The 27,632-nt window shown below is 41.4% G+C and overlaps 1 protein-coding gene across 3 annotated transcripts in view; it reads right to left on the reverse strand.

Moving 5' to 3' along the window:
• Positions 1-27,632, reverse strand: part of LOC132828413 (protein phosphatase 1 regulatory subunit 12A-like) — a 263,395-nt gene that overhangs the window by 181,346 nt on the left and 54,417 nt on the right. For all 3 annotated transcript variants that reach the window (XM_060845496.1, XM_060845497.1, XM_060845498.1), the window contains exon 2: positions 15,181-15,311. In XM_060845496.1, coding sequence (XP_060701479.1) covers positions 15,181-15,311 — 131 coding nt within the window. The remainder of the gene's footprint in view (positions 1-15,180; positions 15,312-27,632) is intronic.

Below are 27,632 nucleotides of genomic sequence, written 5' to 3' on the forward strand. Positions count from 1 at the left end.
CCATAAATGAAGTCCAAGGAAGTGAATTTTAAGGAGAATCTTAGAGCAGAAGAGGAAGATGGGGAAGCAGAGTTAAGCATGGAGCCAATTGGATAGCCTAGCAACTGCTACTGATCGTTAAGAGCAGAAAGAAAAAAATGTTCAAGAGGAGAGATAGAGAAACAATTCAGAAAGAGTTATAAAAGTTATAGCTTTAACAAAAATAAGGGAGCAATGAGGCCTGGAAATGATTTAAAATAAAGTGTAGGAATCTTAAACTGCATACCTCAGGAGACTGAGAACCAATGTAAATTTGCAAAGACAGAAACAATAAGTAAATCTGCAGACTGAAATATGGGCAGGAGAATTATGTACCTGAAGTTTCTAGATAAAACTGGATAGTACGCCTGGCAGACTACAGTCAGGAGGTTACACACATGGGTGAAATTTTCGCTAATCGTTTGGTGAAGGCAAGGAAATGAGCCATCTTTGTAAGTGGTTGATAGGGGACAGTACCTCATCTCACTGTTGAGTAGAATGTTGAAGTTGTGAACAATCAACCAATCCAAGCAGTTAAGAAAGAATGTAGAGATGAAATATGTGGAAGGAGCTGAATGTGTGTTCATTTAGAAAGCAAAGTCATCGAACAATACAGCAAAGTACTGCAGTGGCTTCATCAGTGGACTAGCACTTCAGAGATTTGAATAATTTTCCAAAGAAGTTACACCTCATAACAGCTTCACGATTTGAATTCAGTTTTAAAACCAATGGAAGTGTTAAATTCCCATTAAAATAATTACTAATTAATGTTCTTTGCAACTAACAAAATTGAAAGAAAATATTTTTAGACTCATTAGATAATGAAAGGCTAGCAACAGTAAAGGTGACAACATTAGGGACTAAAAAAGAACTATACAGTAAAGAAGATAGCATGTGTGAGGGATGAAATAAGCACTTGCAATCTGTCATAACAAAGAGGATGCTATCAAAATAAGAGTTAGACAGGAAGCACATAAGGTACTAGATGAACTAAAAATTAATGAATTAAAGGTCTGAGAAAGAGTTTAATATTGAAAAGTCACTTCTACTAAGTAGGATGTATTTGAGGAAACTGAACAAACTATGGTGGCATTAACTACTACTTTCTTGGATATGGAGGGATGGTTCCAAAGCATTATAATTACTACATGCATTTTTGAACACAGCATAAGAATCAATCCAACAAATGCAGGTAGGGTTAAATCAATCTTCGTGACTAAAATGCTTTTATAAATGCAAACAGTAGATAAAATTAACTTCAATTAGCATTAATCAATTACTGGTAGTCAGCATGGATATGTTAAAGACAAATTATATTCAATCAAACTGATTTGAGTATTGTTTCGAGAAGCACAGAAAGATAAGTAATGTAGTTAATGTGGTGTAGATCAGCCTTGAGCAAATAAGGTGCTATGATGTTGTGGCCAGATGCTATGATGTTGTGGCCATAACAGAGACATGGGTTTCTCAGGGGCAGGAATGGTTGCTGGATGTTCCAGGGTTTAGAGCATTTAAAAAGAATAGGGAGGGGGGAAAAAGAGGAGGGGGTGTAGCACTACTAATCAGAGATGGTATCACAGCTACAGAAGCTTCCATTGTCGAGGAAGATGTGCCTACCGAATTAGTATGGGTGGAAATTAGGAACAGCAAAGGAGCAGTCACCTCATTAGGGGTTTACTACAGGCCCCCCCAATAGCAGCAGGGAGATGAAAGAAAGCAGAGGTCGGCAGATTTTGGAAAAGTGTGGACATAGTAGGGTTGTTGTAATGGGTGACTTTAACTTTCTCAATATTGATTGGAACCTCCTTTGAGCAGAAGATTTGAATGGAGCTGTTTTTGTAAGGTGTGTTCAGGAGGGTTTCCTAACTCAGTACGTTGACAGGCCGACGAGGGGAGAGGCCATTCGAGACTTGGTGCTCTGAAACGAGCCGGTGCAGATATCAGATCTTGTGATATTTTGGTGATCGTGACCACAACTGCCTCACATTTGACATAGCTATGGAGAAGGAGAGGATTAGGCAAAATGGGAGGATATTTAATTGGGGAAGAGGAAACTATGATGCAATTAGACAAGAGTTAGGAAGTTTGGATTGGGAGCAATTGTTCCATGGTAAAGGCACTATAGGGTTTTTTGCTTCTGGCTTTACGAAATAAATGAACTTGGTAGTGAATGAAACCTTTGAAGAGCAGGTGTGCATGCTGGAATGGATAGAGGTACAGGAAGCTGATGTGCTGAAAATTTTGTCAAACATTGACAAGTCGCCAGGCCCGGACCAGGTTTGTCCTCAGCTGCTTTGGGAAAAGAGAAATGCAATTGCTTCGCCACTTGCCAAGATCTTTGCATCCTCGCTCTCCACTGGAGTCATACCTGAGGACTGGAGAGAAGCAAATGTAATTCCTCTCTTCAAGAAAGGAAATAGGGAAATCCCAAGCAATTACAGAGCAGTAAGTCTCACGTCTGTCGTCTGCAAGGTATTAGAAAGGATTCGGAGGGATAGAATTTATGACCTGCAGTCAACACGGCTTTGTGAGGGGCAGGTCGTGCCTCACAAACCTTATCGAGTTCTTTGAGGATGTGACTAGAAAAGTTGATGAGGGTCGAGCTGTGGATGTGGTGTATATAGACTTCAGCAAGGCATTTGATAAGGTTCCCCATGGTAGGCTCATTCAGAAGGTCAGGAGGAATGGGATACAGGGGAACCTAGCTGTCTGGATACAGAATTGGCTGGCCAACAGAAGACAGTGAGTGGTAGTAGAAAGAAAATATTCTGCCTGGAAGTCTGTGGTGAGTAGTGTTCCACAGGGCTCTGTCCTTGGGCCTCTAATGTTTGTTATTTTTATTAATGAGTTGGATAAGGGAATTGAAGGATGGGTCAGCAAGTTTTCAGATGACACAAAGGTTGGAGGTGTCGTTGACAGTATAGAAGGCTATTGTAGGCTGCAGCGGGACATTGACAGGAATCAGAGGTGGGCTGAGAGGTGGCAGATGGAGTTCAACCTGGATAAATGCGAGGTGATGCATTTTGGAAGGTCGAATTTGAAAGCTGAGTACAGGATTAAGGATAGGATTCTGGCAGTGTGGAGGAACAGAGGGATCTTGGTGTGCAGGTACATAGATCCCTTAAAATGACCACCCAAGTGGACACGGTTGTAAAGAAAGCATATGGTGTTTTGGCTTTAACAGGGGGATTGAGTTTAAGAGTCGTGAAACCTTGTTGCAGCTCTATATAACTTTGGTCAGACTACACTTGGAATACTGCATCCAATTCTGGTCGCCCTATTGTAGGAAATGCTTTGGAGAGGGTTCAGAGGAGGTTTACCAGGATGCTGCCTGGACTGGAGGGCTTATCTTATGAAGAGAGGTTGACTGAGCTCGGACCTTTTTCATTGGAGAAAAGGAGGACGAGAGGGGACCTAATTGAAGTATACAAGATAATGAGAGGCACAGATAAAGTCAATAGCCAGAGACTATTTTCCAGGGCAGAAATTACTAACACGAGGGGTCATAGTTTTAAGCTAGTTGGAGGAAAGTATAGAGGGGATGTCAGAGGCGGGTTCTTTACACAGAGTTGAGAGAGCATGGAATGCGTTGCCAGCAGCAGTTGTGGAAGCGAGGTCAATGGGACATTTAAGAGACTACTGGACATGCATATGGTCACAGAAATTTGAGAGTGCATACATGAGGATCAATGGTCGGCACAACATCGTGGGCTGAAGGGCCTGTTCTGTTCTGTGCTGTACTGTACTATACTATGTTCTGTGTTCTATAACAGACCTCAGCAAGTTAAAGCCCAAGGAGTGAAATAAAACCACAGCAGCACACATTTGAAGTTGGACAAATAACAGTAAATAGTGAGTATGAATATTTGCTTTACAGATTGAAGAAGCAGACACTGGGTTCTCTAGGACTTAAAAAGTAGGATCACTTCCTTCCTTGATCTATATTAATGATTCAGTATAGGGGTACACAGGTCACAATTTCAAATTTTGCAGTGGATAGAAAACTCTGACAGTGAGCAATGAGGACAGTGAACGACTTCAAATGGACAGGGTGCAGAAAGAGTAGATACATAGCAAAAGAAATTTAAAACAGAAAATTACTAAATTAATCATTTTAGTCAGAAGGTTGAACACAATCAATATCAAAACACAGGATATAATTCAAATGGAATGCAGGAAAAACAAGACATAGGTTGCAGAACATATTAAAAAAAATTTAAAAAGGCATACAGAGGCCTGGATTTCATTACTAGTGGCACTGAGTTCAAAACCAAAGGCATGCAACACTGATCTGGCCTCAACTGAAGCATTGTGGCTAATTCAAAGCATTGTACTTTAGGAATGATGTGATTCTTTGAGAGCATGCAGAAAATATTTACAACAACAGTTCTTTGATTTTATGAGAAGACAACCTTTCAACCCATTCTGTCTGTGAAAGACTACTTACCCAAAGAGTCTACAGAATTGGTGGAGAGGTCAATCTGATTGGCACCAGCACATTTGTAGCAGCTTATTCTATATTTACAGGCAATGTCCCAATTTTATAGCACATAGTTTTATTTGGAAGGAAAATAGAAGTAGGCAATGTTCCCATCAGATTTTGTTCCACTTAAGATGATCACGGCTGATCCTCTACCTCAACGTCATATTCCCACATTCACTCCATAACTTTGACACCTTTAGCTTTTTCGGTCTTAAATATATTCAGTAACTTCATCTCCATAGCCTCATGTGGTAGAGAATTCCACAGGATCACCATCTTGAATGAAGAAATTCCTCATCTCAGTGCAAAATAGACTACTGTGTAACTGGAGAGCTTGACCCTTTGCTCTGGACACCCTGGTCAGGGGAAACATCCTCCGAGCATTAGAATTTTATATGTTTCAATGAGAATCTCATTAATTCTTTTCAATACAAGCCCAGTCGAACCAATGTCTCCGCTACGATAAACCCATCACAGAAATTATGCTAGTGGTCATTCACTGCACTCCTTCTGTGGCAAGTATATCCTTTCTTCGTTAAGGTGACCAAAACTGAACATAATGCTTCAGACAATGTCTCACAGATATTGTAAAACTGAAATGTCTTCCTTGCTTCTGCAGTCAAACCTCTTGCAGTGAAGGCCAACATACCATTTGCCTTCCTAACTGCAAGGTGCACTTTCATGCTTGGTTTTAATGATCAGTGTACCTTTGTATGTCAGCCTTACCCAATTTATCACCTTTTTTTTCTGACTAAAGTAAACAACTTTATATATATATCCACATTATACTGCATCTACATATTTGCCCATTTGCTCAACTTGTCTAAATCATTCTGCAGCCTCCAAGTCCTCATGACCATGCTCACACATCTAGTGAAATATTCGATTCCCTCAACAAAATTACTGATAAAAATTGAGTAGCAACTGGCCAAAGCACTGACCTCTACAACACCCCATCTGTTTTTGCCTTCTTGACTTAAAACGTTCCATTTAGTCCTAACTGTTGCCTATTTGCCAACCAATTTGCAATCCATGCCAGTATATTACCTACAATCCCATGTACTTGTATTTTCCACAATAGCCTCTTATGTGCAAGTTTATCAAAAGCTTTTTGAAAATTCACATACATTGGATTTCAGTCATGTCTTCAAAAAAAAACTCCATTTATGTTAAAAATGATTTCCCTTTCCTAATCCATATTGACTTTCTATAATACTGTTGGTATCTTTTAAATATCCTGTTATCATATCCTTTAGAACAGAAAATAACATTTATGTGCAGGTAATTCTCTGTAATTCTGGTTTTCCTTCCTTTCTTAAACAGTGCTGGGACAGTTCCAGTATCTTGAGAATTTCAACAACAGGAGCAAGTCAAAGAAGAGGCCCTTGTGGGATGTGATAAGCAAGACAAAGGGAATGGTAAGCCATTGCTGACAATGCTTTGGCTACAATGTCAACTACAACGAAGTGATGGAAATCTCACTGAGATAGAGCAAAGAGAGAGCAATTGCGGTGGGGGTGGTCTTGATAATTTAATAGGTTACACAGAGGTCAAGGAGGGATACAAGTATTATGATTAAGGTAATAAAAAGATCGTTTGTGAGCACTCACCAGACAGTTCTAACGAAACATCTTTGACCTGAAACATTAACTGTTTTTCTGCTCAAATGCTATCTGACCTGTTGAGATTTTTACAGCTTTGTTCAGCATCTGCAATATTTTTTCTATTGTTTGCAGGTCACACAGGACTTTGATTAGTGCTGCAGGAGATGCCCTGATTAGATAGATTCAAACATGGGGTTACAGGAAATATATACTTACATATCAGAGAGAACATTGTGTTCAAGGACTTGAGCTGAGAAATGCAATGGCTTCTCTGGGATTCTAAGGATTATGTATATTATTTGTCACAAAATATACTTTGTTGGAAAATTCATAGAAGCTAGATACAATTTACTTTGACTCATGATATGAAAATAAATACATCTGTTCAGACTTAAAATAATTAAAAATAAGAAATTAAATCAATTTTGTGCTGGAAGCAAATTTTGATATTCTGTTCAAACATGGAATGGTGTTGACTTGGAGAAGTAATTGAGTGCGACCAAAGGTAAGAAAGGTAGCAAGCAATTACAATTATTTCCACCAAAATCTGCAAAATGGCAAATATTCTTCTTTATAATTCACACAATGCCAGGTTATAGTCCAACAGGTTTATTTGGAAGCACTAGCTTTCAGAGGGCTGGTTCTTCATCAGGTGATTGTGAATATAAGATCGTAAGACTCAGAATTTATAGCAAAAGTTTACAGTGTGATGGAACTAAAATTATATATTGAAAAAGACCTGGATTGTTTGTTAAGTCTCTCGTCTTTTAGAATGAACATGTTGGATTCAGTTCTTTCATTTGTAAATCACAGAACTTTTTAAAGTTACATTCTCAAATGAACTTCAACAATTGGTATCACGTTGGCCCAGATATGTACTGAAGGTTGTAAGGTGTCCTGTGTGAGACTGGCAGTGTCACAATGTTCAAACTGACTCTAATCTAAAAAACAGATTTATGTAGTCTTGGATTCATGCAGTTTTTGAGCAAAATTAAATGTAATTCTGCAAGCACAACTTCACCCCACACACTTGTATGTGTCTGTGTTTGGGGGTTGGGGGGGTGGGGGTGGGGGTTTGTGCGTGTATGTGTGTGAGTGAGAGTGTAAAGAGATATAAGTCTGTGAGAGGGTGTGCGAGAGTATATATGTAGGCATATGAGAGAGAGCTTGCGTATGAGAGAGGGTCTGCGTGAGTGTACGGGTCTTGTAGGGGAATGTGTATGTATCTGTAAGAGTGTCTGTGTACATGTGCCTGTGAGTGTCCATGCATCTGTGTAGTGCAGCGGGGTCAGCTGTAGTGTGACATGAATCAAGGTCCTAGTTGAGGCCATCCCCGTGGGTAGCCAAGTTCAGTACCCATGGGGATGGCCTCAACTGGGACCTGGGGTCCATGGCAAACTATAGGTGTCCGCACTGCAGTATACATAAGACACACACTCGCAGACAGAGACATTCCCACAAACACACATACAGACCCTGCAGACCCATACACTCATGCAGACCCCCCTTCTCATACGCTCACAAAAACACTTCCACACTCACACGAACCCTCTCACAGACTTATACCCCTTTACATTCGCACACTCTCACAGACCCTCATGACCCACCCCCTCCCCGACAAGTTTGTGGGCTAAATTTGTGCTTGCTGAATTACATTTTATTTTGCTCAAAAACTGCATGAATCCGTGTGAGATGAAAATCAGTCAGAACATTGTGGCACAGACAGATCACACAGGGCACCTCACACCTTCAATGCATTATCTGGGCTGACATGACACCAATTTTTGAAGTTCACTTGAGAATGTAACTTTAAAAAAGTTCTGCAATTTACAAATGAAAGAACTGGATCCAACATGTTCATTCTAAAAGATGAGAGACTGAACAAACAATCCAGGTCTTTTTCAAAATATAATTTCAGTTCCATCACACTGTAAACCTTTGCTAGAAGTTCTGTGTCTTACGATCTTATACTCCACAACCACCTGAAGGACCAGTGCTCCAAAAGCTAGTGATTCCAAATAAACCTGTTGGAATATAACCTGGTGTTGTGGATTTTTAACTTTGCACACCCCAGTCCAACATCAACATCTCCAAATCTTTATAATTCAACTCTTACATGGGTGAAAGCAGCTTTTCCAAAGTAGGTCAGCTCAGAATGTCATAGTTAATCTGATAGAAAAGTACATGGACAAGCAGCATATGTCACAAAACAAACAAATCACTTCACAAAAGCAAACACCCAGAGAATTAAAGTGACGACATTTTCATTAAGGTGAGAAAAATTTCTCTAAAATAATTAACCCAATATAGCACAAAATGATTATGTTCTGGTGATAGATTTAATGCTGCTGGAAATCACAACCTGAACTGGAAAGTACAAAAATCAGAAAACTATTTTAAATACAAAGACTAGATTAACATTTAAACTTTCAAACATATGGAATACAAGTTTCTCCAACTCTGGAATATCCTGCTGAAGACTGAGGGGAAATGCGAAATATGTGACATAGTAGAAATTCAAAAAGGGTCAGATAAAGGATCGGGAAACGAGACAAGCTCCTGACCGATTTTCACCATAAATTGTACATTGTTACACACATGAATAGAATGCCAAGGTCCTTGTTTATCCAGAGATTTCTGCACTATGGCAGATAATGGAGATAATCCCACATGTTCATAAAAAGGTCTCTGTAAAATGTTGTAAAAAGTTTACTACATGAACTGCATCCTCCTGATTGCAGAATTTTATGATAAATATTAAGTCCAATATTTAATACATTTGCATAACAGAAGCAGTCCGGACAATTCCAAAAATCCTTTACAGAAAACTACAGCACAGGAGAAAACAAGAAAATCAGAAAATGTTTACAGTTGCACTCATCCTTTTCCTGTAGCCTTGCAATAGTTTTCCAAGGATTTGGGTCAAACAAGGCTGAGAGACAGGGGATGCGGATGAGGAGAAAGCAGGATAGAGAGAGGGAGGAAGAGAGTGGGAGGGAGAGAGAGATAGAGGAAGGGAAAAAAGAAAGAATGGCACTTCTTCTCTTCCATCACAAACAGTGTTGAAAAAAACATTAACATGTTCCGTCCAGCTATTCTCTCCTTAGTTTAATTGGCAGACTCTCCAGACTGCCAACATTTAAAATTAAAACAGATCAAAATTATGATTCATGCGGCTTTATTAAATTAATTTCAAGCCAAAGAGCAGGTCAAATGTCCACCTCAAACTGCTTCTGTTAATGCATGTAGACATGTTGGTAGCAGGTTTAGGATGGGTTTCCGTTTTTTTAAAATGCATTTTTAAAAAGTACAGCTCAAATTCTAAAAAGGATACTTTCAGTCAAGCCTTTCATATTCCCCGGTGACAGAAGTTTGGTGGAGCCCCTCTTATACTGTATCCTGTCCTCGTTTGGCAATGTATGAACTCTGTTATACATTACCCAAATGAAGATGACAGGCCTGTCCCTGGAAGATGCCAACAGCTGCTCTGCTGTTTAATGCAAACACAGGGTCAGCAACAATTCATTCCTGGACATGCGTCATAACATACCTATACAAGCATGTTATGATTACCAGGTCTCTCTGTTTTTGCATGTTAATTGTATTATAGCGTTTAAAGTTACACAGGTGAAGGCCACTTATTAAGTACTTCAAACATAAAAAGAAAACTTTTGTTAGATTCTTGTGGCACAGTCGTAGAGTCCCCACCTCCAGCCCCAAAGGTACAGGGCAGCCTGGAAACAACTTAAGTGAACTAGCCAGCTACAACTCATTTTTCTTTCCCTTATTTATCCCTCAACTGTGTCTGCCTGTCCATTTGTATACATAAGTCAGAGTTACAAAGAAGATTACATTTAAATGACAGACATTAATTAGATTACCTTGTCGTTTAACTTTGCTGAAGTTACCAAATCAAACTCTGCTTTAACCGGCACCTTGTAAACCAGCACTCTCGATAAACTGTCAAAAATTATATTTCTCAAATACCAGAAGTTTACTGTATCATTGTAATCTAACACTAAGTCCAAGTAGTCAGTTGAGGGAGCAAGTAAGCAGGCTCTCGACCTGTAAGTTTTATTTAAGGTAAATTGATTATTTTAGTGATTTTTTGTTGTATATAATGTTACTGATGTGTATACCCCCTACATTACATTTCTAATACTTTGTGTGTGTTTTTTCATTGATTATGCGGACCTCTTGATCAACTGGCATATTTGGAATACTACACTCCTAGTCCAATACATGCAGGTTAATAAAAATTTTGCTGTCTATTAATAATAAATTGTCTATTTCTGTTTCAGCAATTAACTTGGTGTCTCATACCTGTTATTCATAAAATTTAGTTCAAAACAACTGGGTAATTTCGAGGGTCATTCACTATTTTAATTTCACTGTTGTGATATCTAGTGTCAGAGTCTAATCTGGTCTGGCTTCCTATCCTTGTGTCGTAACATAGCTAATTTAGTTCGTTGATTTAAATCAAAGAACATACATACAAACTACTTCCTTCCAAAAGGGGTTCATCATTTGTTTCATGGATTTCAATCTGACTTTGAAATTAACAACCCACATCTTTTGATTAAATCACCTTACCTAATTTGTCCTACAAGATATATTATTTCATACCTACGTGATAGATTTCATTTAACTTGTTTGACTCAAAGTCCATCACTATCCTATTCTCAATTATTCCCAGTTTGATGACATCTGCAGTTTTAAAATAGCAACCTGTACACTCAATGGTCCAAATCAGTAACACATATTTTAAAAAGCTTAAAACTCAAAAATTTCCAAGCGTTCACCACTACTAATTCTGGTTCCTCAGCTAAGGAGTGAGCAAGACTTCTACAAACAAAATTAGAGGAAATAATTAATTGTGCTGTGTAATTTGTTTTCCTGATCAAAATATTTAACAATGAATAAAGGGGAATCATTGTTGCCTGTGCACAGCTGTGTCTGATGTAAAATACAGTAGGTTCAGTACCATGAAGTGTTTTATACTGATTTTGGCCATGCACAGTCACTGTGATTTTTCTCAGCTAAACAAACTGCAATAAGACTCTTGTACAATTTATCAGACGTTTACAAATGGTCTTAAAGTTCTCAAATTATTATGGCGATCAATGTTGACAGATATGCAGCTTAGAGAATAACTGTAACTAAATAGACCATGATGAGAAGGGGAAATAAGCATTAAAATTAAAGAGTGTGAAACAGGGAAAGGGATAGAACCATCATCTGTCATCAGCCATAGTTTATATTTCCCTTTTAGTATAAAATCATACAAGTAATGCACAGATATTGCACTATGAATTTAAATTTTAAGTAGCAATGGAAAAATATCAGAAATTAAACAACAACGTTTCTTGAAGGTGGTTTCAATGATGGAGAGATCTGGAAATTTCAATTAAGATCATAGGAATCTGTAAAATCAAGACAATCAACAGACAAGAGGATTGAGGAGGCATGTGGAAGAACAGTTTGTGAAAACTGCTCAATATTATTTACCGGCAAGAAGAAACACACTTTTATACACTGAAAGATATTCCTTGAAGGGTTCAAAATAGCATGGAGACACTGTTCAACCCCGCAAATGAGGAAAGTCAGGAGACTAAACGCTAAAGTTAAAGTGGACAATACTGGCTAACTTGAAAATGAAATGGAATTTTTCAAAAGAGCAAATAGGCAAAGATAATGGCAAAAGTCACCATTAAGCAAATGAAGTAAAACTAAGAGAGCAGAGGCTTTGGAAGATTTAATGTAGGAAAACACAGCCAATCTTAAATTAATGAAAATAATAAACAGACAACCGATAACAACAGCACAGAAGAAGTTCCCAAAGCAGAATACATCCAATATAGCCAATTACTCTATCAGTCTATTCAAACAACAGCAAAGTGATGCGAGGGTGCTGCTATCAAGACGGTGCTATCAAATAGAACTCACACTGCTGTAACACACTTAATAAAGCTTAATCTAGCTTCTACCAGGACCATGACCTCACCATAGTCTCATTCCAAACATAACAAAGAACCAAGTTCCAACACATGGGTGATTATCTTCACATCAAAGCAGCATTCAACTAACTGTGGTATTAAGAAGCCCTAGCTGAAAATGTGTTGCTGGTTAAAGCACACATTTCATGGCAAGGGGGCAATAAAAGGAGGCATCCGTGAGCTGGCGTTTGGCCGCAGCGGTATAAAGGTCGGTGCGCCAAACTACTACCGCGCCTCCCTTATCTGCCGGTTTGATGGTGAGGTTGGGAGTGGAGGGCTGCACGTTCTGAGGGTGAGAGGTTGGAGTGGGTGAGAGGGGTGGACAGGTTGAGTCGGTTAATGTCGCGGCGGCAGTTGGCTATAAATAGATCGAGGGCGGGTAAGAGGCCAGCACAGGGTGTCCAGGTGGATGGGGTGTGTTGGAGGCAGGAGAAGGGGTCGTCAGAGGGTGGGCAGGAGTCTTGGTTGTAAAAGTAGGCGTGGAGGCGAAGGCGGCGGAAGAATTGTTCAACATCTCGCCGCGTGTTGAACTCATTAATCCGAGGGCGTAGGGGAATGAAGGTGAGGCCTCTGCTGAGGACTGATCTTTCATCCTCAGAGAGGGGGAGGTCTGGAGGGATGGTGAAGATCCGGCAAGGCTGGGAGCTAGGACCTGGTGTGGGACTGGAGCTGGGAGTGGGGGCGGGGACAGAGATCGACGTAGGGACAGGGTTAGACGTGGTGACGAAGCTCGGTGTGGGGGCGGGGTTAAGCGTGGTGATGAAGGTCGGCATGAGGGCGGGGTTACGCGTAGTGATGCGTACTATTAAGAAGCCCTAGCCAAACTAAAGTCAATGAAAATAATGGGGGGAAAAAAAAAATCTCCTTTGATTGGAGTCATCATTAGCACAAAGGAAGATGGTTAAGTTGTTGGAAGGTCAGTGTCAAGACATTGCTGCAAGTGCTCCTCAGGATAGTATCCTTGGCTCAATCATCTTTCGCTGCTTCATCAATAACCTTCTCCTGATAACCGTCAGAAGTAGGGGCATTCACATTGAACATAAAACAATAATTACAGCGCAGAACAGGCCCTTTGGCCCTTGATGTTGCACCGACCTGTGAACTAATCTAATCCCATCATCCTCTATATGCTTATCCAAGGACTGTTTAAATGCCCCTAATGTGGCTAAGTTAACTACATTGACAAGCAGGCCATTCCACACCCTTACCACTCTGAGTGAAGAACGTGCCTCTAACATTTGTCTTAAATCTATCACCACTACTTTGCAACTATGGCCCCTCGTACAAGATGTCATCATCCTAGGAAAAAGACTCTCACTGCCCACCCAATCTAATCCTCTGATCATTGTGTATGTCTCTTAGCATTCTTCTCTCCAATGAAAACCGATCCAAGTCCCTAAGCCTTTCCTCATAAGACCTTCACTTCAGATCAGGCAACATCCTGATAAGTCTCCTCTGCACCTTTTCCAATGCTTCCAAATCTTTCCTGTAATGGAGCGACCAGAACTGCACATAATACTCAATGTGAAGCCACGTTCTAGTTTTGTACTGTTGCAGCATGATGTCATGGTTCCAGTACTCAATCACTCAAACCCAATAAAAACTAACACACTGTATGCCTTAACAGCACTATCAACCTGGATGGCAACTTTCAGGGATTTATGTACATGGACACCAAGATCCCTCTGCACATCCACACTACCGAGAATCTTTCCACTGACCCAGTATTCTGCCTTCCTATTATTCTTCCCAAAGTATACCTCCCACTGTTCAGTATCATTCATGGTTCTTCACATACATAAGCAGTCTATAACCATTAACAGCCCTTCCCAAGCCCATATCTTTTACTGTCCAGACCTGGCAGATACAGGAGAACAACATAACTCACAAGATTGCCTCCAAGTCATGCATCATATTGATTTGGGATGAAATCTGCTTTCCTGCACCGTCATGAGGTCAAAATCTTGAAATTCTCTACCTTACAGCATTGCACATGTGCCTACACCACATGGACTGCCACAGTTCAAGAAGATAGCACACCATCACTCTCTCAAGGGCAAGTTAGGGATGTATAGTGCTCACATGGCTAGAACCACCCAGGTCCTGCAAAATAATTTTAAAATTCAACAATTAGGACAGAACAGGAGTCATTTGGCCCAAAAATGCCCACACTCCCTCCTTCAAAGAGCAACCTTGTTTAGTCTGACTAATCTGCACTTTCCCCACAAATTTACAACTTCATCTCTTTCAAGTATTCCCTTTTGAAGGCTACTATTGTATCTGCCAGCCTATCAAGGAGTACATTTAAAATCCTAACCACTCAAAATGCCAATGAATTTTCCCTCATTTAATTCTACTTCTTTTGTCAATCACAGATCTGTATCTTTTTGTTATTGGCCCTTTGAAACCAATTTCTCATCTAAAGAGATGTTGCGGCCAGCTCCATTGAAAGTTTCAAAATAGAGACAGGTTCTTATTGCTGGGTAAGAATATTAAGGTTAATGAAACCAAGGAGAAGAGAAGGGACTTAAGAGAGAGATCCGTGGGATCTAACTGAATAGCCTACTCATATTCCGAAATGATCATGCCAAAAACAAAAAATTGGGCAGGAAAAAATCAAAATGACCAGAGCTTCTCTAGCTCCTAACATACATTAATAATCAGTACAAAGATATATGGATTATCAGACATGCCCTAACAGCTCCTCTCAAGGGAATATTTCAGTGCCAGTCAGCAACATGCAATTTCTGCAAGAAACAACTATTCAAGTTCCCTAGCACCATTCGCAAGTTCGGAAACATCTTCAAAATAGCAGCTTACTTTTTTTTAGAATAGAGTTTATTCTATTCAGGAAACATTTCATAGAAACTAGTAAATGCAAGGCTATCAGACGGAATGTCCAAAATTTAAAAAGCTACATTGCAGATGCATGGTGAACTGTTCTACATAGCATATCAGCAGAACTTCAATTTAAAGGTGCTTCACAACCAAAGAAAAACACCTGCTGCATTTGTTTCCCCCATGCCCAAATTCATACACATATGACTATGAACCCACACTATACAAAACTTTGACTTACTCAGCTATATTGATATATCCACAGGATGCCACAGCATGCAGTGGGGTCCAGCCCTCATTATCTGGCTGATTGGTATCTGCACTGTGCTCCACGAGAAACTTCACCATTTCAAGGTTTTCATCAATACAAGCCTGTAAGACAAAATAATTATTTAGCTTCAAAGTCAATGCACTGCACTGAGGGGTGAAGGAATTTAAAGACAATAATTCTTATGGAAAAGTAGGAACGATCAAGACTGGGGGTAAAAAATGAGGTCTGCTGATGCTGGAGATCACAGTTGAAAATGTGTTGCTGGTTAAAGCACAGCAGGTCAAGGCAGCATCCAAGGAATAGGAAATTCGACGTTTCGGGCACAAGCCCTTCATTAGGAATGAGGAGAGGGTGCCAGGCAGGCTAAGATAAAAGGTAGGGAGGAGGGACTTGGGGGAGGGGCGATGGAGATGTGATAGGTGGAAGGAGGTCAAGGTGAGGGTGATAGGCCGGAGTGGGGTGGGGGCGGAGAGGTTAGGAAGAAGATTGCAGGTTAGGAGGGCGGTGCTGAGTTGAGGGAACCGACTGAGACAAGGTGGGGGGAGGGGAAATGAGGAAACTGGAGAAATCTGAGTTCAGGTTGTCCTGGTTGAGTCCAAATCTGAACTCCGATTTCTCCAGTTTCTTCATTTCCCCTTCCCCCACCTTGTCTCAGTCGGTTCCCTCAACTCAGCACCGCCCTCCTAACCTGCAATCTTCTTCCTAACCTCTCCGCCCCACCCCACTCCGGCCTATCACCCTCACCTTGACCTCCTTCCACCTATCACATCTCCATCGCCCCTCCCCCAAGTCCCTCCTCCCTACCTTTTATCTTAGCCTGCCTGGCACCTTCTCCTCATTCCTGATGAAGGGCTTGTGCCCGAAACGTTGAATTTCCTATTCCTTGGATGCTGCCTGACCTGCTGTGCTTTAACCAGCAACACATGATCAAGACTGGATTTGGTGCAATACTTTCAAAAGTTTTTACCTCACAAAAGAATGAGTAAATCAATCACAAGACACAAATAATTACACAAACAATGAATACAATTTAAACTAATTTGGGTTTGATAACATTGTACGAAATTAAAGCTCTTGTGGAATCTTTGAGCAGAAGACCTGGGTTCAATCTCCACCTCTTCCAGATCTGTGTCATAACACAGCTAAACAAGCTAGTTAAAAAATATCTGTTATAAGATCATAAGAAATAGGAACATGAGTTGGCTGTTTGGCCCCTCAAGCCTGTTCCAGCATTCAATAGGGGATCACAGCTGATCTGACATCCCTCATGGTCACTTTTCTGCCTTTCCCCCATAATCATCCATTCCCCTACTGATCAAGAAATTATCTATTTTTTTTAAGATTTCCTACAGCGTGGAAATAGACCCTTCGGCCCAACAAGTCCACACCGACCCTCCGAAGAGCAACCCCACCCAGACCCATTCCCGTACATTTACCCCTTCACCTAACACTATGGGCAATTTAGCATGGCCAATTCACCTAACCTGCAGAGTTTTGGACTGCAAGGGGAAACCGGAGCACCCAGAGGAAACCCACGCAGATATGGGGAAAATGTGCAAACTCCACACAGACAGTTGCCTGAGGTGGGCGCTGAGGCAGCAGTGCTGCCCACAAATTTACAAAGATTCAACCTCAACAGCCATGTGCAACAAGGAATTCCAAAGATACCCAGTCTCAGAAGAAATTCCTCCTCATCCCAGTCTTGAATTGGCACCTCTTTATTCTGAGACTATGCCTCTGGTCCGAGACTCTCCCATGAAGTGAAACGTTGTCTCAGCAATTACCCAATCAAGCTCCAGAAGAATCTTACATGTTTCAATTAGATTGCTTCACAATCTCCTAACCAACAGTGAGCAGAGTTCCAACCTGCTTCGCCTTTATTCAGAGGTCAATTCCTCCATACCACAGGTCATCGTAGTGAACTGCCCCATGATGGAGGAGGGACCCGAACTCAGAGCTTCAAACTCCGAGATAGCAATGCTACCACTGTGCCACAAGACTCATGGTTGTCAATGCTTGGACACACTACCACTGCTTTGGAACTTCAGACTCTCCCTTCAACACAGACTAATGAACTGTGTTCAACAGCAGGAAGGACACTCTTCTTCCCCCACCTGTTATTTAGATGGATCACCAACCACTTAGAGATTAGTAGCTCATTGATAAAATGGCAGATGGAGTTTAATTCAGATAAATACGAGGTGCTCCATTTTGGGAAAGCAAATCTTAGCAGGACTTATACACTTAATGGTAAGGTCCTAGGGAGTGCTGCTGAACAAAGAAACCTCGGAGTGCAGGTTCACAGTTCCTTGAAAGGGGAGTTGCAGATAGAGAGGATAGTGAAGGCGGTGATTGGTTTGCTTTCTTTTATTGGTCAGAGTATTGAGTACAGGAGTTGGGAGGTCATGTTGCGGCTGTACAGGACATTGGTTAGGCCACTGTTGGAATATTGCCTGCAATTCTGGTCTCCTTCCTATTGGAAAGATGTTGTGAAACTTGAAAGGGTTCAAAAAAGATTTACAAGGATGTTGCCAAGGTTGGAGGATTCGAGCTATAGGGAGAGGCTAAACAGGCTGGGGCTGTTTTCCCTGGAGCGTCGGAGGTTGAGGGGTGACCTTATAGAGGTTTACAAAATTATGAGGGGCATGGATGGATAAATAGGCAAAGTCTTTTCCCTGTGGTCAGGGAGTCCAGAACTAGAGGGCATAGGTTTAGGGTGAGAGGGGAAAGATATAAAAGAGACCTAAGAGGCAACGTCTTCACACAGAGGTTGGTACGTGTATGGAATGAGCAGCCAGAGGAAGTGGTGGAGGCTGGTACAATTGCAACATTTATGGGTATGTGAATAGGATGCGTTTGGAGGGATATGGGCCGAATGCTGGCAGTTGGGACTAGATTGGGTTGGGATATCTGGTCAGCATGGACGGGTTGGAGCGAAGGGTCTATTTCCACACTGTACATCTCTATGACTCTGACTCTTTCCTTAAATAAGGGTGCCAAAACTACTTTCTGTAATCTAGATCTGCTCTCATCGGTGCTGTTAGACTACCCTGCTCTTGTATTCCTCTTGAAGCAAGGGCCAACACTCCATTAGCCTTCCTAAGTATTGAATACACAGTGTGACAGCTTTCTGTGTTTTGAGCACAAGTACGCAGAGTCCCTTTGTATTGCAGCTTTCTGCCATTTCTCTCCATTTAAATAATATTCTGTACCTTTGTTCTCACTGCTAGAGTGAAAAACTTCACTTTTTCCCCACATTATACCCCAGTTGACAACTTTTCACTCACTTAGTTAACCTATCAAAATCTCCCTGTAGACTGTTTGTATCCCTCTTACTACCTACTTTTCTGTGTTGCATTTGCAAAATTGGCTACAGTGTCTTCACTTCTTTCTTATAAGTCATTAGTACATAGTTCTACCATCCTGGGAGCAAGTCTGGTGAACCTTTGTTAAGACTCCCTCTGGCAAATAATATCTTTCCTGAGACAAGACGACCAACACTGTGCAAAATACTTCAAGTAGTGTATCCAAGCTCTTATACAATTCAAGCAATATTTCACTACTTCTATCCTCAAATCCTCTTGTAATAAAAGGCTAATTTTTCATAAGCCTTCCCAATAGCTAGTTGCACCTTGCCTATGACACATTGACAAACTTGTCAAGTTGCCTTTGTATGTATAGACTTTCCAACTCATACCATTTAACAACCACTTTGCACATCTGCTTCTTATACAAAAGTAGATAACCTCACAGCTACCACAAAGTTCTTTAACAAAGTCTGCACAAATGCTCCTAAAACATCTTTCCATCTTCCTCACAAGGCAGTGCTGTTAGATTTATATTATTTAAAAATTTGGAAATATTACGTGACCTCCAATTTTAAATTGCATACTCGAATATTTAGCACAGAATTATGTAAACAATATATATTAGCTAAAGCAGCACAAACTTATGTATCTTGTCTAGATTGATGATTCAACATTTGTGTATTATTATGCAAGTGGATTCAGTCACCAACTTGTTTACGAACTCATTACTTTTGATCACATTACACTATAGCAGAGATCAAAGATGACAAACTACATGGTGATGAAACATTGGACCTATAATAAGTCTTTGACTTCATGACCAGATTTCAGACATGATTAAATCTTTAAAACATTACCAACCTTTCCAAAAATAGGAAATAAATGTGGGTATTAATTTAGGTCATGGTGGTAATTAATGATCAAGAAGATGGGATTCTAAAAATTTAACGAAAGATAGAAACAAATTTCTATCGACTCAGGATGGTAGTGATGAATTATGAATGCATACAAATTCTAAGCAAACCTAGACATTTCAAAAATGTGCTTTATAAACACTCTGCAATCTTGGTTGTAAGAGTGTTATCAAAAACATTATTTTGCAATAGCTGTTCTGCAGATGCAGGAACACATCAAAAAATGCTGAAATCCAAACTTGTGCAATATCTTTATATTACAAATAGTGTGTTGATCAACATGTCACAATGACTGTTTTAATAGACCAAGAAGCTTAACTGAAATTACATGGAACAACTTTGCATACTGTGCTCAACTAACTTTGGCAAAGCAAAATATAAATCAATACCTGCCCGATATTAGTACTCACATGTATATTGGCGACACCAGCTCAACCTTACCACCATCTCTCTCAACTCTTCCACTCTTGTAAAACTTTCTAACTGTTCAGATATTCAGTAACAATATCTTATGTAAAATTTACAAGATGTTTTCATTAGCAGGCGAATCCGTGGACAGTGGAAAGGGACGCTCATTTACAACTGAGATGCAAAAGTATTTCTTCTCCCAGATGCTATAAATCAGAAACAAATACAAAAATTGCTGGAAAAGCTCAACAGGTCTGGCAGCATCTGTGGAGAGAAATCGGAGTTAAGGTCTTGAGTCGAATAACCCTTCCGCAGAACCCTGATGAGCTTGTCCAACAATTTCGGTTTTTGTTATTGATTTATAGCATCTACAATTTTTTTGGTTTTTAAGATTCTGAGGGTACTTTGACAGGGTACATGTTGACAAGATGTTTTCATTAGCAGGAGAACTTTCGGAGTGTGTAAAGGGACGCTCATCTTCCAGATAGTAATGAATGTCTGGAATTCTCTACCGCAGAGTTGCACAGATTAGATTACAAAGCATTTAAAAGGGGGAACAGATAGATTGTTGAAATATCAAGGAGTTGAGGGCTGAGGAGCTGGCACATGAGACGAGTTGTGGCCTGTAGCAATTTAACTATGATCTTATAGAATGAAGTGGAGCCAAGTGGCCTACTCCTACCCATACTTCTTCAAGAACACATTGTGAAATCATGAAGTTAGAGAAACAGCTGAAAAATGTGTTGCTGGAAAGGCGCAGCAGGTCAGGCAGCATCCAAGGTGCAGGAGAATCGACATTTCGGGCATAAGCCCTTCTTCAGGATTCCTGAAGAAGGGCTTATGCCCGAAACGTCGATTCTCCTGCTCCTTGGATGCTGCCTGACCTGCTGTGCTTTTCCAGCAACACATTTTTCAGCTCTGATCTCCAGCATCCGCAGTCCTCACTTTCTCCAAGTTAGAGAAACACCAAAAAAAATCAAGAAAACGCTGCTACACTAGGTAATCTATCAAATGCTTTCCTTTCTATTGCAATGACTTGAGCATTAGAAATACTACCAATGAACAAAACAGAGTCATAGAGATGTGCAACACTGAAATAGGCCCTTGAGTCCAATTCACCCATGCTGACCAGATATCCTAAATAGTCTAGTCCCATTTCCCTCTAAACCTTTCCTATTCCTGCACCCATCCAGATGCCTTTTAAATGTTGTAATTGTACCCTCTTCCACCACTTTCCCTGGTAGCTCATTCCATACACATACCACCCTCTGCATGAAAAGGTTGCCCCTTAGACCCCTTTTAAATTTTATCCCTCTCAACTTAAAGCTATAACCTCTAGTTTTGGACTCCCCTACCCTGGGGAAAAGACCTTGGCCATTCACCCTATCTATGCCCCTCATGATTTTATAAACTTCCCAAAGGTCTCCCCTCAGCCTCCAATGCTCCAGGGAAAACAGTCTTAGCCTAGTCAGCCTCTCCCTATAGCTCAAATCCTCCAACCCTGACAGCATCCTCGTAAATCGTTTCTGAACCCTTGTAACAGCTCTAAGGTATTTTAAAACCAAACACAATTTTGTTGTCCAAAATCTACCAAGCTGAAATTACTTACTTGTTCTGCAAGAACCTTCATTCATAACTAAAGCACGTCACATAGTTAAAGGAAATCCTGTTCCATGTCCATAAACTACAGGGTTACATTGATTCTTATTTTTATGTTAACATTATCAACTAAAATCTTTAAAAAAACAGCAAAAATTTTAACTGGAGGTTGTATTTATTTTGTTTCATTAGAATCCAGTAACTGGAATTATTTGTACATATTTTAACATGCATTGTATTATGAAGCTTAAATTGCATGGACCATATACATGTATTCACGGACATTCAGCTCAACCATAATGCCGCTGCAGCAGTCAAAGCTCTCAGTTTGACCTTTAAGCACCAAAAAAAATTGATCCATGATATCCAAAGTTATTTTAATGAAGCAGAAAAACCAAGAGGTCGAAACAGGGCATAAACAGACCATGGATGGGATATTTCCCCAGCTGCTGTATTTTAAAACAGGGAAAAACAGGGAGCATAATCTCAGAACAAACAATAGATCAATTAAAACAATTTAGCAACAAACCTTAGAATTCCTTAATGGCATTGTGGGTCAACCTACAGTATATACAGTATATGTAACGGTTCAAGAAGGCAGCTCACTACCACGTTCTCAAGAGCAACTATTGACAGGCAACAAATGCTGGCCAGCCAATGATCCGTACGGCGCCCACATGTAAATTTTTTAAAACTTTTGAAAAGGTGACATCACAAATATCCCCATCCTCAAGAAAAATGTGCCCAATATATTAACACAAACGACAAGGCTGAAGGGTTTGTAACCATCTTCAACCACAATTGTATAGCCAAATTTCGACCAAACGCCATCTACAAGTTTGCTGATGACATCATTGTGGTAAGTTGGATATCAAACAATAAATCAGAGTCAGAAGTTGCATGACACCTGATTATAGTCCAACAGGTTCATTTGAAATCACACAAGCTTTCAGAGTGCAGTCCGTTTGTCAGGTGCATCTGACTGCCCCGATGAAAGGGCTGCCCTCCAAACATTTGTGCAATTTCAAGTAAACCTGTTGGACTATAACCTGGTGTTGTGCGACTTCTAACTTTGCCCACCCCAGTCTAACATCTGCACTTCCACATTAACAATGAATCAGAATAAAGAAAGGAGATAGAGGGCTTGGTGATGTGGTGCTGGAAAAGCGCAGCAGGTCAGGCAGCATCAAAGGAGAAGGAGAATCGATGTTTCGGGCATAATCCCTTCTTCAGGAATGAGGAGGGTGTGCGAAGCAGGCTAAGATAAAAGGTAGGGAGGAGGGACTTGGGGGAGGGGCGTTGGGAATGCAATAGGTGAGGGCGATAGGCTGGAGAGGGGGTGAGGGCGGAGAAGTGGCGAAGAAGATTGCAGGTCAAGGCGGCGGTGCTGAGTCTGAGGGTTGGGACTGAGAAAAGGAGGGGAGAGGGGAAATGAGGAAGCTGGAGAAATCTGAGTTCATCCCTTATGGTTGGAGGGTTCCTAGGCGGAAGATGAGTTGCTCTTCCTCCAGGCTTCGTGTTCCATGGTCTGGCGATGGAGGAGGCCAAGGACCTGCATGTCCTCGGCGGAGTGGGAGGGGGAATTTAAAGTGTTCAGTCATGGGGCGGCTAGGTTGGTTGGTGCGGGTGTCCCAGAGGTGTTCTCTGAAATGTTCCACAAGTAGGCGGCCTGTCTCCCCAATGTATAGGAGGCCACATCGGGTGCAGCGGATGCAGTAAATGATGTGTGTGGAGGTGCAGGTGAATTTCTGATGGATATTGAAGGATCCCTTGGGGCCTTGGAGGGAAGTGAGGGGGGAGGTGTGGGCACAGGTTTTGCATTTTTTGCGGTTGCAGGTTGAAGGTGCTGGGAGTGAGGTTGGGTTGGTGGGGGGTGTAGATCTGACAAGGGAGTCGCGGAGGGAGTGGTCTTTCCGGAACGCTGATCAGGGTGGGGAGGGAAATATAACTTTGGTGGTGGGGTCCGTTTGGAGGTGGTGGAAATGACGAAGGATGATTCGATATATCTGGAGGTTGATGGGGTGGTAGGTGAGGACTCGTGGGGTTCTGTCCTGGTGGCGATTGGAGGGGCGGGGTTCAAGGGTGGAGGAGCGGGAAGTGGAGGCGATGCGGTGGAGAGCATCATCAACCACGTCGGAGGGGAAATTGCGGTCTTTGAAGAAGGACGCCATCTGGGTTGTTCGGTATTGGAATTGGTCCTCCTGGGAGCAGATGCAGCGAAGGCGAAGGAATTGGGAATATGGGGTGGCATTTTTACAGGGGACAGGATGGGAAGAGGTATAATCTAGGTAGCTGTGGGAGTCAATCGGTTCATAGTATACGTCCATGTTGAGTCGGTCGTCCGAGATAGAGATGGAGACGTCTAGGAAGGGGAGGGAGGAGTCCGAGACGGTCCAGGTAAATTTGAAGTCGGGGTGGAAGGTGTTAGTAAAGTGGGTAAACTGTTCAACCTCCTCGTGGGAGCGCGAGGTAGTGCCGATACAGTAATCAATGTAGCAGAGGAAAAGGTGGGGGGTGGTGCCAGTGTATCTGCTCCCAATTCCAACACCAAACAACCCCGATGGCCTCCTTCTTCAAAGACAGCAATTTCCCCTCAGATGTGGTTGACAATGCTCTCCACCGCATCTCCTCCACTTCCCACTCCTCCGCCCTTGAACGCCGCCCCTCCAATCGCCACCAGGACAGAACCCCACTAGTCCTCACTACCATCCCACCAACCTCCAGATACATCGGATCATCCTTCGTCATTTCCGCCACCTCCAAACAGACCCCACCAAGGATATATTTCCCTTCCCCACCCCTGTCAGCGTTCCAGAAAACCACTCCCTCCGTGACTCCCTTGTCAGATCCACACCCCCCATCAACCCAACCTCCACTCCCAGCACCTTCCCCTGCAACTGCAAAAAATGCAAAACTTGTGCCCACACCTACCCCCTCACTTCCTTCCAAGGCCCCAAGGGATCCTTCAATATCCATCAGAAATTCACCTGCACCTCCACACAACATCATTTACTGCATCCGCTGCATCCGATGTGGCCTCCTATACATTGGGGAGACAGGCCACCTACTTGCGGAGTGTTTCAGAGAACACCTCTGGGACACCCGCACCAACCAACCTAACCACTCAGTGGCTGAACACTTCAATTCCCCTCCCACTCCGCCAAGAACATGCAGGTCCTTGGCCTCCTCCATCTCCAGACCATGGCAACACAATGCCTGGAGGAAGAGCGATTCACCTTCCGCCTAGGAACCCTCCAACCACAAGGGATGAATACAGATTTCTCCAACTTCCTCATTTCCCCTCTCACCACTTTTTCTCAGTCCCAACCCTCAAACTCAGCACTGCCTTCTTGACCTGCAATCTTCTTCCCCATTTCTTCACCCCATCACCCTCGCCTAAACTTCCTTCCACCTATTACATTCCCAATGCCCCTCCCCCAAGTCTCTCCTCCCTACCTTTTATCTTAGCCTGCTTGACCCACCCTCCTAATTCCTGAAGAAGGGATTATGCCCAAAATGTCGATTCTCCTTCTCCTTTGATGCTGCCTGACCTGCAGCACTTTTCCAGCAACACATTTTTAAGCTCTGATCCCTAGCTTCTGCAGTCCTCACTTTCTCCTCCTTGGTGATGTGATGCAATGGTAACGTCTCTCAATGTTAGCAAAACTAAAGAACTGACCATTGACTTCAGAAAGAAAGAAGAAACACACCCCCATCTACATCAACAGAGTGGAGGTTGAGGGGGTTGACAATGTCTAGTTCCTCGAAGTTACAATAACCTATCTTGGACCTCCCACGCAGTTGCAATGTTCAAGAAGGCACAACAATGCCTCTTCTTCCTCAGGTGGATCAGGGAACTTGGCATGTTCATAAGGAACCTCACTAACCTTTACAGATGCCCCATAGAAAGCATACTGCCCAGATGTGTAACAGCCTAGTAGGGCAACTGCTCTGCGCAGGACCATAAGAAATTACACAAGGTTGTGTACACAGCCCAGACCATCATGGAAGCCAATCTCCCATCCATGGACTCCAATTACATGTCTTGTTGTCAAGGAAAGTCCACCAACATTAAAGACCCATCCCACTCCAGTAATGCTCCCCTGCAACCTCTTCCATCAAGATACAGAAGCCTGAACATATGCACCAGGAGGTCCAGGAACAGCTTCTTCCCGGCCTTTATTAGACTGATGAATGGACTCTCTAGTCTCAAATAATGCTGATCTTGCTAACGTTGATCTTACTTAGCACATGCCCTGTGCAATGTAACTTCTCTGTCTAAATCTTTTTCCAACCTCTGATCAGTACATTCTTGCTTATTATGATCTGCCTGTACTGCTCAAAGTTTTTCACTGTACCTCAGTACTCATGACAATAAATCAAAAGCTGAAACCCAGAAGTGAGGAAGAGTGTGATCACCCAAGATATCAAGACAACATTTGACCAAGTATGGTTTCAAGATGCCCCACAAGAACTCTCATAAATGACAGTGACAGGAAAAACTTTTAATTGGTTGAAATTATACAAGGCAAAATAGTTATGATTTCTGGAGGTCAATTATTTCAGCCTGAGGATATTGTTGGAGTTCCTCAGGGTACTGTTCTAGACCTAGCCAACTTCAACTGCTTCATTGAGCTTTGCTGCGTACAATCGAAAGTGAAGTTATGTACCATTTGGAGGCGCTCAGATACTGGAATACCCAAGCCCACATGCAGCAAGACATTAACACATTCTGATTTGGACTGATATATGGCAAGTAACATTCAAACTATGCACTGACCAGCTCCATCATGAGAATCCAACCATTTCCCTTTGACATTCAACTGCAATACCACTGTTAAATCAACACCCAGGATGGTAAGGAGCAGAAGGGTCTTTACCATTGACCAGAAACTGAATACTTTTCAAACTAAGACAACACATGCCCACTATAAACCTACAGACTTCCTTCATTCAAAAGGCTTCTGAAAAAAACTGATAGCCTTTGCAGCTAGCTTCTCCAAATGTGCTAAGGTCCACAGAACAACTGCTTCATGGTCATGTGCTACATGAATAACTTCCAGATGAATGGAAGAAATGACATCATTGCATCATTTGGTGCAAAATGTTACTGATCAGAGTCTTATTTCAATCACTTGAGAGATTCACAATTACTGTGGCAAATCATGGAAATTAACCCTTACCTCCACATACCAGTCTTCCACAAAGAAAGCGTTCTATGCCTATAGTATATCACAATCAGGAAAATGAATAGGTTTCAAACACAGGAGGATATTAATTTTGCAAGTTAGGGTTTTGACTGTTTAATTTAGATGTTATAAGTGACCTCCTACTGCATGAATAAAATGTTCCAATTTATTATTCCAGGAACTATTTGAATGGAAATTTGAAAAAAAAGGACATTTTCATTGATTACAATTTAATTATTTGTTGACGTAAATATTGCTGAAAGGGGAGACATATTGATGTATCTTGATATCTCACATTTATTTGGACTACACATGAATGCCAAGCTTGAAATGATCACAATTTATGCTACTCAACTGTTTCATGCTTAGAAAACATCAAATTTCTACTGTTGAATGTGATTCTGAACAAGTAACCAAGAATCGAAGATACCAATTTTTTATCTTGCAACATTCTCACATTAAAACAGGTGAGCCACATTGCTCTTTGCATATGAAACTCAAAACTGCCAGCATTTTCATGTATTCGTTTCACTGAAACAGGAGTGATTAAATTCTGAGCAGTCAAATTATGTTCAATAAAATTTTTAGCTACAACTCAGATCAAATTTCAATATCCAGTGAAAAATCACAGTAACACGCAGGATAACCAAGCAGCGTGATCTTCAGTTTGGCACTAGTGTATTTAAAACACAGATTTAATCACAGTTACTTCCAAAAGAAAGTAACACCTTGCCGGTGTTTGAAAAATAGGCATTTGATAATGCAGTACTTTATCATTGCTGAAAACAGAGACACGTTGACAAAACTTTTCATCTTGCACTCATCAGAACAAATGCAACAATGCTAAATTTTAAACGATTGTTAACAATATACAGTACAGGAGGCAAGAGTTCTAATTAGCTTACAAATTGACTGTGAACATGCAAGCTATTTCCATGGAGTAAGCAATGAGTACAATTACCTCCCAAAGCTCAAAGGGTCATTCTGAAGAGAGCAAGGCTTGC

Source organism: Hemiscyllium ocellatum, chromosome 26, assembly GCF_020745735.1.
Source record: "Hemiscyllium ocellatum isolate sHemOce1 chromosome 26, sHemOce1.pat.X.cur, whole genome shotgun sequence".
NCBI lineage: Eukaryota > Metazoa > Chordata > Chondrichthyes > Orectolobiformes > Hemiscylliidae > Hemiscyllium > Hemiscyllium ocellatum.